The sequence below is a fragment of the Lepisosteus oculatus genome, chromosome 12 (genome assembly GCF_040954835.1).
Source record: "Lepisosteus oculatus isolate fLepOcu1 chromosome 12, fLepOcu1.hap2, whole genome shotgun sequence".
In the NCBI taxonomy this organism is placed as follows: Eukaryota; Metazoa; Chordata; class Actinopteri; order Semionotiformes; family Lepisosteidae; genus Lepisosteus; species Lepisosteus oculatus.
In genome coordinates this window covers 38,241,904-38,253,630 of record NC_090707.1, presented here as the reverse complement: position 1 = coordinate 38,253,630, position 11,727 = coordinate 38,241,904, and the positions used below count along the sequence as shown (strand labels likewise).

Here is an 11,727-nt window from a genome sequence, read left to right as displayed (position 1 = left end):
CCGGTTTTGTAAACGCATCTGCAGGGTTCAAAGGGCCTGGTGAAATCTGGTAGCTCTGCTTGGTCACGGTGTTGTAAAAGAATCAGAAGAGCAGCTTGAGGGACAGGCTGGAGGAACTGGGGCTCTTTAGTCTTACATGAAGGAGACTACAAGGACACCTGTAGTCAGAATCCTCAAGGGCACAGGCACAGTCCTGCACTGTCAGCCATGTCACACACATCGATCCCCTCTTTCCTCCCAAGAAGCGGCGCTCCAGTCGGGACAGGAGGTGCGTCCCTTACACCAAGGGTGGTGGGGGTGGGGAACAAGCTGCCCAGCCATGTTGTTGAAGCCGATACCCCGGCTTCTCTCCAGATGCGCTCCTGGCTACACGACAGGCTCCGAGGGCTGAATGGCCTGCTCCTCTGAGCTCTCTCTCCCTGCGGGGGGGGGCTGTGTGTGACGACCCCAGCGAGCCCTGCAGCCTGCTCTCGGTGGGGAGTGACTCTCTCTCGGTCTTTCTCTCAGCCGAGGTGGGAGCGAAAGCAGAACCGAAACCCCCCCCGAGCAGCGTCCCGGCGCGGCTGCTGTCTTTCAGAATAGCCCGGGTGAGCTCGGGCGACGTGGGCGGGGGGGCTTAGGGGGTGACGCACCCGCAGCTTCGCCGAAACGGGCGGAATCGCAGCGTGACGGGGAACAGGAACGTCACTCTCCACGTGAGACGGAGGAACTCCGGCCTCATCCCTGCCTCAGAGCAGTGCTGGGCTGTCTCTTTAACTCTGCGCCAGTGTTTCGCGCAATTAAGAACGAATCAATGAATAATTAATAACTAATTCCTGACATCCGTGCACTGTGGGAATGTCCCTGTGCACGCTTGTATCTGTGAGTGTGCGCTTGTGTGATGCTGAGTGCACTTCTGTTGGGGTGTGTGTACTTCTGTGTGTTTGTGAAGGAACGTGGTTGTGTTTGAGTTTCTGGGAAGGTGTGTGTGCTTGTGATTGTGCACACACGTCTGTGGGTGTGCTTGTGATTGTGCACACACGTCTGTGGGTGTGTGTGTGCTTGTGATTGTGCACACACGTCCGTGGGTATGGGTGTGCTTGTGATTGTGCACACACGTCTGTGGGTGTGGGTGTGCTTGTGATTGTGCACACACGTCCGTGGGTATGGGTGTGTGTGTGTGCTTGTGATTGTGCACACACGTCTGTGGGTGTGGGTGTGCTTGTGATTGTGCACACACGTCTGTGGGTGTGGGTGTGCTTGTGATTGTGCACACACGTCTGTGGGTGTGGGTGTGCTTGTGATTGTGCACACACGTCCGTGGGTATGGGTGTGTGTGTGTGTGCTTGTGATTGTGCACACACGTCTGTGGGTGTGTGTGCTTGTGATTGTGCACACACGTCTGTGGGTGTGGGTGTGCTTGTGATTGTGCACACACGTCCGTGGGTATGGGTGTGTGTGTGTGCTTGTGATTGTGCACACACGTCTGTGGGTGTGTGTGTGCTTGTGATTGTGCACACACGTCTGTGGGTGTGTGTGTGCTTGTGATTGTGCACACACGTCTGTGGGTGTGCTTGTGATTGTGATTGTGCACACACGTCTGTGGGTGTGTTTGTGATTGTGCACACATGTCCGTGGGTGTGTGTGTGCTTGTGATTGTGCACACACGTCTGTGGGTGTGTTTGTGATTGTGCACACATGTCCGTGGGTGTGTGTGTGCTTGTGATTGTGCACATACGTCTGTGGGTGTGCTTGTGATTGTGCACACACATCCGTGGGTATGGGTGTGTGTGTGCTTGTGATTGTGCACACACGTCTGTGGGTGTGTTTGTGATTGTGCACACATGTCCGTGGGTGTGTGTGTGCTTGTGATTGTGCACACATGTCCGTGTGTGTGTGTGCTTGTGATTGTGCACACACGTCCGTGGGTATGGGTGTGTGTGTGTGCTTGTGATTGTGCACACACGTCTGTGGGTGTGGGTGTGCTTGTGATTGTGCACACACGTCTGTGGGTGTGGGTGTGCTTGTGATTGTGCACACACGTCCGTGGGTATGGGTGTGTGTGTGTGCTTGTGATTGTGCACACACGTCTGTGGGTGTGTGTGTGCTTGTGATTGTGCACACACGTCTGTGGGTGTGTGTGTGCTTGTGATTGTGCACACACGTCTGTGGGTGTGGGTGTGCTTGTGATTGTGCACACACGTCCGTGGGTATGGGTGTGTGTGTGTGCTTGTGATTGTGCACACACGTCTGTGGGTGTGGGTGTGCTTGTGATTGTGCACACATGTCCGTGTGTGTGTGTGCTTGTGATTGTGCACACACGTCCGTGGGTATGGGTGTGTGTGTGTGCTTGTGATTGTGCACACACGTCTGTGGGTGTGGGTGTGCTTGTGATTGTGCACACACGTCTGTGGGTGTGGGTGTGCTTGTGATTGTGCACACACGTCTGTGGGTGTGGGTGTGCTTGTGATTGTGCACACACGTCCGTGGGTGTGGGTGTGTGTGTGTGCTTGTGATTGTGCACACACGTCTGTGGGTGTGTGTGTGCTTGTGATTGTGCACACACGTCTGTGGGTGTGTGTGTGCTTGTGATTGTGCACACACGTCTGTGGGTGTGTGTGTGCTTGTGATTGTGCACACACGTCTGTGGGTGTGCTTGTGATTGTGCACACACGTCTGTGGGTGTGTTTGTGATTGTGCACACATGTCCGTGGGTGTGTGTGTGCTTGTGATTGTGCACACACGTCTGTGGGTGTGTTTGTGATTGTGCACACATGTCCGTGGGTGTGTGTGTGCTTGTGATTGTGCACACATGTCCGTGGGTGTGTGTGTGCTTGTGATTGTGCACACATGTCCGTGTGTGTGTGTGCTTGTGATTGTGCACACACGTCTGTGGGTGTGTTTGTGATTGTGCACACACAACCGTGGAAGTGTGTTTGCTTGTGATTGTGCACACACATCCATGGGTGTGTGTGTGCTTGTGATTGTGCACACGTCCGTGTGTGTGTGCTTGTGGGGGGACACGTGTGCGTAAGGCCTCAGCTGTGTGTGCCCTGAGGCCCTGATAATTGCTGGTGAGAACAGCAGGCTGGTCTGCGGGTCAGCAGGGCCCCGGAGCTCCCTGGAGACGGCAGCGCGGTGAATCACTCTTTCCTGCCACCGCTAAGCAGAAGTGAAACGCTGCTGTTGGCTGTTTTTTTCCTTCTTCCTTGTCATCTCTCATCTCGTCTTTTCATGATCTTTCCCCAGGGCCGCCCCCGAGACGCATTCTCTGCAGCTCCGCTCCTCGGCTCTGCCCTGCTCCCCCGGCGCGTGGCACCTGCTCGGAGACGGTCCGGTTGCCCTGACATTCGGTCGGCGAGAATCAGCACGCCATGGCCACGAGCTGCCCGCCTGGAATGTCCTGGGACACTCTGGTGAAAGCCTGCGTCTCAGAAGAGAAAACTCCTGATACCGGTACACTTCCCTGCAGTGTCTGTCTGTCCCGACCAGCACCACAGCCTCATGTCCTGTCTGTCTGCTAACTGGCACCAGAGTCTCCTATACTGTCTGTCTGTCCTGACTGGCACCACAGCCTCGCGGACTGTCTGTCTGTCCTGATGGGCACCAGAGTCTTGTGTACTGTCTGTCTGTCCTGGTGGGCACCAGAGTCTTGTGTTCTGTCTGTCTGTCTGTCCTGACTGGGACCAGAATCTCCTATACTGTCTGTCTGTCTGTCTGTCTGTCTGTCCTGACTGGCACAGAGTCTTGTGTACTGTCTGTCTGTCCTGACTGGCACAGAGTCTTGTGGACTGTCTGTCTGTCCTGACTGGCACCAGAGTCTTGTGTACTGTCTGTCTGTCCTGACTGGCACCAGAGTCTTGTGTACTGTCTGTCTGTCCTGACTGGCACAGAGTCTTGTGTACTGTCTGTCTGTCCTGACTGGCACCAGAGTCTTGTGTACTGTCTGTCTGTCCTGACTGGCACCAGAGTCTTGTGTACTGTCTGTCTGTCCTGACTGGCACAGAGTCTTGTGTACTGTCTGTCTGTCCTGACTGGCACAGAGTCTTGTGTACTGTCTGTCTGTCCTGACTGGCACCAGAGTCTTGTGTACTGTCTGTCTGTCCTGACTGGCACCAGAGTCTTGTGTACTGTCTGTCTGTCCTGACTGGCACCAGAGTCTTGTGTACTGTCTGTCTGTCCTGACTGGCACAGAGTCTTGTGTACTGTCTGTCTGTCCTGACTGGCACAGAGTCTTGTGTACTGTCTGTCTGTCCTGACTTGCACAGAGTCTTGTGTACTGTCTGTCTGTCCTGACTGGCACAGAGTCTTGTGTACTGTCTGTCTGTCCTGACTGGCACGCCTGACTTGCTCGCACACCTGGTGTGACGAAAGGCTTTTTGAACTGGCTGCAGGGCCTGTGAAGGGAGAGGGCTGTGCAGCCGGACTCTTTTGGGATAGCCTGGTCCGACAGTGCATGAAGGCGCAGAAGAACCTCACCACAGGTAAGACTGGCCTGGCCATCAACACACTGCCCTGTGTGTCTGTCTTCACACCTGTGTACTGAGCTCTCCTCCTTACCTGTCCTCGTGTGACGTCCTGCCTGTCTGTACCTGTCTCTCTTTACACTAGTGTGCTCACCTCTCCTTCTCCTTACCTGTCCTCGTGTGACGTCCTGCCTGTCTGTACCTGTCTCTCTTTACACTAGTGTGCTCACCTCTCCTTCTCCTTACCTGTCCTCGTGTGACGTCCTGCCTGTCTGTACCTGTCTCTCTTTACACTAGTGTGCTCACCTCTCCTTCTCCTTACCTGTCCTCGTGTGACGTCCTGCCTGTGTGTGTACCTGTCTGTCCGCTTGTCTGATCATTAAGCTTTTTTCCCTCTTCTCACTCTGCTTTCTTCAGTGGCCTCGTGATTCACGACCTGAAGGGTCTTCAGATGCTTAATGCCTGAGAAGACCGTGCTTGCATATGCGGAACCATATATATACAGTAAATATAGAGCGCTGTGGCCCAGTATATTCACAAGTATAAATGAGCCTGCACGAGTATGAATGACTGTGTGTAAATATAAATGACCATGCGTGGGTATGAATGACCGTGTTTAAATATAAATGAATGCCCACAAGTTTGATTGACCGTGTGTAAATATGAATGACCGCACGCGAGTATGAATGACCGTATGTCGATATAAAAGAGCACACACAGATATGAACGACCACATGTCGATATAAAAGAGCACACACAGATATGAACGACCGGATGTCGATATAAAAGAGCTCACACGGGTATGAATGACCGGATGTCGATATAAAAGAGCTCACACAGATATGAATGACCGGATGTCGATATAAAAGAGCACACACAGATATGAATGACCGGATGTCGATATAAAAGAGCACACACAGATATGAATGACCGCATGTCGATATAAAAGAGCACACACAGATATGAATGACCGCATGTCGATATAAAAGAGCACACACAGATATGAATGACCGCATGTCGATATAAAAGAGCACACACAGATATGAACGACCGGATGTCGATATAAAAGAGCTCACACAGATATGAACGACCGGATGTCGATATAAAAGAGCACACAGATATGAATGACCGTATGTCGATATAAAAGAGCACACACAGATATGAACGACCGGATGTCGATATAAAAGAGCTCACAGATATGAATGACCGTATGTCGATATAAAAGACCACACACAGATATGAATGACCGTATGTCGATATAAAAGAGCACACACAGATATGAACGACCGGATGTCGATATAAAAGACCACACACAGATATGAATGACCGGATGTCGATATAAAAGAGCTCACACAGATATGAACGACCGGATGTCGATATAAAAGAGCTCACACAGATATGAATGACCGGATGTCGATATAAAAGAGCTCACACAGATATGAATGACCGCATGTCGATATAAAAGAGCACACACAGATATGAACGACCGGATGTCGATATAAAAGAGCACACACAGATATGAATGACCGCATGTCGATATAAAAGAGCACACACAGATATGAACGACCGGATGTCGATATAAAAGAGCACACACAGATATGAACGACCGGATGTCGATATAAAAGAGCACACACAGATATGAACGACCGGATGTCGATATGAAAGAGCACACACAGATATGAATGACCGCATCTCGATATAAAAGAGCGCACACGAGCAGGAATAGCTGTGTGAGTAGCAGTACATGTACTGTAAATGGAGACATTGCAGCTGGCCTGTTCCAGTGACAGGCTGTGAGCCGGCACAGTGAGGAGCTGGAGCAGTGGAAAACCCCTTCCTCTCTGGACAATGGCACAACACATCGGAGGGCGCTGATGTCACCGTGGTCGATGTCGCCCTCTCTGGGGAACTCCACACTGCAACCCCCACATGAATCACTGGCCTCCCACAGACTGGGGGGGGATTCTGATGACCTCACTTCTTACTCATACATATACAGTATGAGACATGTACTCCGGTCCCTCGAGGGACCCGAGGTTGGGTGGGGGAGACTGAGCCGGTGTAGCGCCCCCCTGCTGGGTTCTGCTGTTGTCCGCAGGGGCGGGAGTTCCCCACGGTCCGGTTCGTGGGCCAGCGCCACATCTCGTCGTTTTACAGCGTCGTCCTCCGCTCACGCCAGCTCGCTGCGCGCGAACGAGCAGGCGCCCCCAGGCGCGCTGAGAGACCCGACGGATGAGTATTTGCTCGGTTTTTCTCACTGCCCCCCCCGGGACCTGTCTGCGGAACGCGCCGGGAGAACTGGGGCTCGGGATGGCCCCGCAGTCCCTCGGAGCGGAGGGGCTCCCCTGCGGGTGCGCGGCTGAACGCGGTGTTTCTGCTCCCTCAACAGAGGCCGCCCCCGTCCTGGAGGCCAGCGCCGAGACCCCCCCCGGTGCGGGCGCGCCGGTGGTCAGCCCCCTGGCCTGGGGGTGCGTGCTGGGGGTGATGTGTAGCTCCCTGCTGGCCCTGTTGCTCTGGTTCATCATCTACAGGAAGTACCGGAGGCAGCACGCGCGCACACCAGGTGAGACTGCGGGCTGGGGCAGCGGGGGGGGAGCCCCACTCCGAGGGGGGATTGTGTCTGGGCCACCCTAAATCAGGGGTCCCCAGCTTTGGTCCTGGAGAGCACCTGTCCAGTTAGTCTATAGGTCACCCTAAATCAGGGGTCTCTGGCCCTGGTACTGGGGAGCCTCAGTCTGGGTGTCGGGGCCACCTTAAATCAGGGGTCCCCAGCTTAAGACCTGGAGATCCACAGTTCAGGAGGTCTTGTGCTGGGGCCATCCTAAATCAGGGGTCCCCATCCCTGGTCCTGGACAGCCCCAGTCGAGTACGTCTTGTACAGTAGGTCACCCTTAAATCGGCAGTTTAGTATAGACTTAGAACATGTGAGTTCTGAGTGACGTAGCAAGTTCATGGGCTTGGTGAAGCCCAGGACTGGCCCTCCGAGGGCTGTGGAAGCTACAGAGTGTTGGCATTTCACCTTGATCTTAGAGAAAATGCCAGCCTTCTGAATCGGACGACGCAGAGTCGAGCCATAAAACCGGACTGGGGGTCTCTGGGACTACGACTGTCCGCTCCTGCTGTTTTCTCGATAACTCCTTTCCAAACCACAGTGGAATTTGCTGGAGCTGCACCTGGGCGCGGGTGAGCGTCTGCGTCAGGCCCTGCAGCGCTGCACCTGGCCCGCTGGGGGTTATCTGCCTGCCTTTCTCCATCGCTTCTCTTTCTCTCATTCTTACTTGCTCTCTGTCTCGTTCTCTTTCTCCCAGTCCGGATCTTTTTCTCTCTTTCTCCGCCCCCGTTCTCTCTTTCTCTTTCGTGCTCACTCTCTTTCTGACTCGCCCCTCTCTGTCTCTCTGCCCCGTGGGGTTTGGTGAGGTCTGTGTACATGGGGGAGGGGGGGGGTGAGTTTGGTCTGCAGCAGCCCAACCGTGACACCCCCCGCCCCCCACCCCGAAGGTTTCCGTTTCTCTGTTTTCAGAGTCTGTCTCTAGGGACCCTGACAACCCAAATCTCCTGCCCTGCTCACATCTGCTGCTGCGAGGGGCCCCTGGCAAGGTCAGGCCCGCCGCTCGAACCCACAGCTGCAGAGACTCTGCCTTCTCTTGAACCCGCAGGGCCTGGCGCCCGTGGTGCAGCCTCCTGGGGGCGCTGCTCCTCCCACTGCGCTGCGAATACCGTCCTGACCCCCCAGCAGGAAGCGCTGACCTCTGACCTCAGGAAGTGAAAGGGGGGGGTTGTACCCGCCAGTCACAGGACGGTCCCAGGAAACTGCGAATGCAGCCCCGAATCAGACCAGCGGTTTCTACCAGGTCGCTGATTCGCTGATCCTTGAGATTCATTCTTCGGGACCGGTCATACCTGAAGGGCTGAAATTGTGAATCTGCAGTTCGTGGTGTCGCCTCTTCGAAATGCTGGGCCCTGCCTCAGGCGACTTGAAGGAGTGATAAACACCCCTGTCGTGTGCTTGTTTTGAGCACTGTGGCCAAGCGCATCAGTGCTCAGAGGAGGAGGACTAATGAAGAGAAGAAGAAGCCTATGTATCTATAAAGCGTTCTTACATATAGGTGGGGCTGTACTGCGCCAGCTGCCCCCCCAGGGCAAGACACAGCTCCCAGTCTGCACCAGCTGCCCCCCCAGGGCAAGACACAGCTCCCAGTCTGCGCCAGCTGCCCCCCCAGGGCAAGACACAGCTCCCAGTCCGCGCCAGCTGCCCCCCCAGGGTAAGACACAGCTCCCAGTCTGCACCAGCTGCCCCCCCAGGGCAAGACACAGCTCCCAGTCCACGCCAGCTGCCCCCCCAGGGCAAGACACAGCGACCAGTCTGCACCAGCTGCCCCCCCAGGGCAAGACACAGCTCCCAGTCTGCACCAGCTGCCCCCCCAGGGCAAGACACAGCTCCCAGTCCACGCCAGCTGCCCCCCCAGGGCAAGACACAGCTCCCAGTCTGCACCAGCTGCCCCCCCAGGGCAAGACACAGCGACCAGTCTGCACCAGCTGCCCCCCCAGGGCAAGACACGGTGACCAGTCTGCACCAGCTGCCCCCCAGGGCAAGACACAGCGACCAGTCTGCACCAGCTGCCCCCCCAGGGCAAGACACAGCGACCAGTCTGCACCAGCTGCCCCCCCAGGGCAAGACACAGCGACCAGTCTGCACCAGCTGCCCCCCCAGGGCAAGACACGGTGACCAGTCCGCGCCAGCTGCCCCCCCAGGGCAAGACACGGCGACCAGTCCGCGCCAGCTGCCCCCCCAGGGCAAGACACAGCAACCAGTCTGCACCAGCTGCCCCCCCAGGGCAAGACACAGCTCCCAGTCTGCACCAGCTGCCCCCCCAGGGCAAGACACAGCTCCCAGCACCAGTGGCCACAGGCAAAAGCGCCACCTACTGGTTCCCTAACACCCATTACAGCAGCAACCTGGTTTTCCCTAGAGGACCCGCATGGCGGTACTGACCCGGCCCAGCCTGTGGCCCGCACTGTCTCCTGAGAGTGGGCCGCTCGTCGGTCCTGCGGCGTCACGCGCCCTCCCACCCGGCAGGTCGGGGGTCCCGCGTTGGCGCACGTGTAGTCACAGGCCAGTACGCCGCTGTGACCTGGCCGGTGGGCGGTGACGCTGACGTGCTTCCTGTTTCCCCTCCAGCCGACCCGGAAGCAGAACCCCCCAGCGAGCTGCAGCGGGTGGGAGCGGGGGGCGCCCCCCCGGGCGAGGAGGACGACCAGCCGCCCACTTCCTGTCCACACCTGAACGGCAACGGGGTGGCGGCCGGTGTGCAGGCGCCCCGGACGCTGGCAGACTCTTCTCCCGCGGGCGAGGAGGAGGAGGAGGAGGAGGAGGGGCGTCTGAAGGTGTACATCTGCAACGGCAGGAAAGAGCACGGCTTTCCGCTACCTGCCACTGAGCTCGGCGGCGCCGCCCTGGTGACCACCAAAACGGTGCAGTGCGCCGATTGAGGGGGGAGGGGGGTTAAAGGTCAGATCCCGCGGAAGGCCGCTGTCGCGTTGCATTCGCTCGACAGGCCGCGGAGACTGCGCTCATCGGCCCCCACGCCTCCCGCCGGACACCCCGCGCAGACGCAGGCCGCCGCGCGTCTTCCCCAGGGGGCGCCCTGCCCTGGGCCGGGCCTCTTCGTTCTGCCGGGGCTCGACTCAGGCGAGCAGGGCGCTGGGCTGCTGCTGTCTTGGCGCGGCCCCTCCCGGCCCCTCCCGGCCCCCGGACGCAGGGGCGAGCGGCTGTTTCCTGTGTCCCCTGCCTCTTGCGGCAGCGTTGCGATCAGAGCCCCGCTACACCGACTGTGTGACCTCTGTGAGGTCAGGAGGGCGCCCGCTGGCTCGGCTGCAGGGGGAGACCTCCAGGGGCGCCCCCGTTTGTTTTCCTCATCCGTCTGCGCCTCCTGTCCCTGCTCCCTTGCACGGTGACCCCGGGGGGGTGAGGGGTTGGGGGTTGGGATGATCACTTTCTCTCTTTCTCCCTGATTTTTGTTTTCCTTCCCGATTCCTGTCACTCCCTTCCCGACTCGGGGCTCGGGGAGGGGGTTACGTGCGAGGCGCCCCCCACCTCCCCCGACAGCTGCTCGGAGGATCAGGGTGTCGGAATTGAATTGATCAGGGAGAGGAATTGAAAAGAGCAGGGGTCTTACCCCGGCGTCCTGGCCAAATCTCCCCCTGGCCTTTACCCCTCATGGCCTCCTAATAACCCCCCTCTCTGAACTGGCTTCATCACTCTGCTCTCCTCCCCACTGAGAGCTGGTGTGTGGGGAGCGGACTGGAGCATCATCCAGGTGGGGTACACACTGGTGGGGGTGGAGGGGATCCCCGTGACCTGTAAAGCGCTTTATAAGTGTAAGCAATTATTATTATTATTATTATTATTATTATTGTGTGTGTTTGTGGGGGGAAACTCGTCTGCTCATCTGACGCGCCGCCTGCCGAGTGAAGTCGGATTGCGCGGTTGCGCGGAGTGTCCGCTAGGCGGCGGTGTTGAGTGGGAAGCGGAGAGGACGGTGCGCCGGGGTGCAGACAGCGGCCCCAGAACCGTGATACCCCGCCACCGGGGGGGGTCGCTTCTAGGCTCGGGGCTGCACCGTGAGGCCAGGAACTGCAGCGGCTGCCTGTCGTGACATCCTGCGTCCGCGCTCTCTTGAAAAAAAATCCCATTTTGTCAAACCGACCAGCCGAGAACTGGGGGTGTCTGTGGTCATGCGTGCGCCTGACTGACCTCATGAACGAAGGTCGTAGTTATAGGGGCTTCGTTTAAGCTGCTTTTTTATCTGCAAATAAAAACCTCAGACTTGAACTGCAGCTGTCCAGAGTTTTATTGCTCTCCGCGCTGGGGCAGGAATATAAGAGCTCTGTGCCACTGGGGGTGAGGGTTACCGTGCTGTCAACACTGGGGGTTACCGTGCCTTAATCAGCCATAGGCCGTGAGAAAAGCAAACAATATATCATATGAAATTGAAGTATAAAATGAAAGTTATCGCAGTTTAGTTGTGTTAGAAGGTGATCCAGTATGTTTATGAACTCAGTTGAATTCAGAGTTTTGGGAAATATGTTGGGGATACAGGTGTCAATCGTAAAAAAAAACGAACAATTAAGCATGTAATTGGAAATCCAGAAATTCAGAGATCACCAGGGGCAGCAACGGTGAACCGTCTTCATGGACAAGAGCTGTATAAATTAAGGTACTCGCTGGATTTGAATTATGAATGACGAGATGCTCCCCTTTAGAAATCGGCGATTTGGGGTG

The 11,727-nt window shown here is 56.5% G+C and overlaps 1 protein-coding gene across 1 annotated transcript; it reads left to right on the top strand.

Annotated features, from left to right (window-relative positions):
- Positions 1-84: 84 nt before the first annotated feature.
- On the top strand, positions 85-11,277 carry LOC138242056 (uncharacterized). The gene is made up of 5 exons (XM_069196949.1): positions 85-587; positions 3,229-3,435; positions 4,374-4,463; positions 6,835-7,008; positions 9,625-11,277. The coding sequence occupies exons 2-5, from the start codon at positions 3,354-3,356 to the stop codon at positions 9,933-9,935; spliced, it is 657 nt and encodes a 218-aa protein (XP_069053050.1). The 5' UTR covers positions 85-587; positions 3,229-3,353; the 3' UTR covers positions 9,936-11,277.
- The last annotated feature ends 450 nt before the right edge of the window (positions 11,278-11,727 follow it).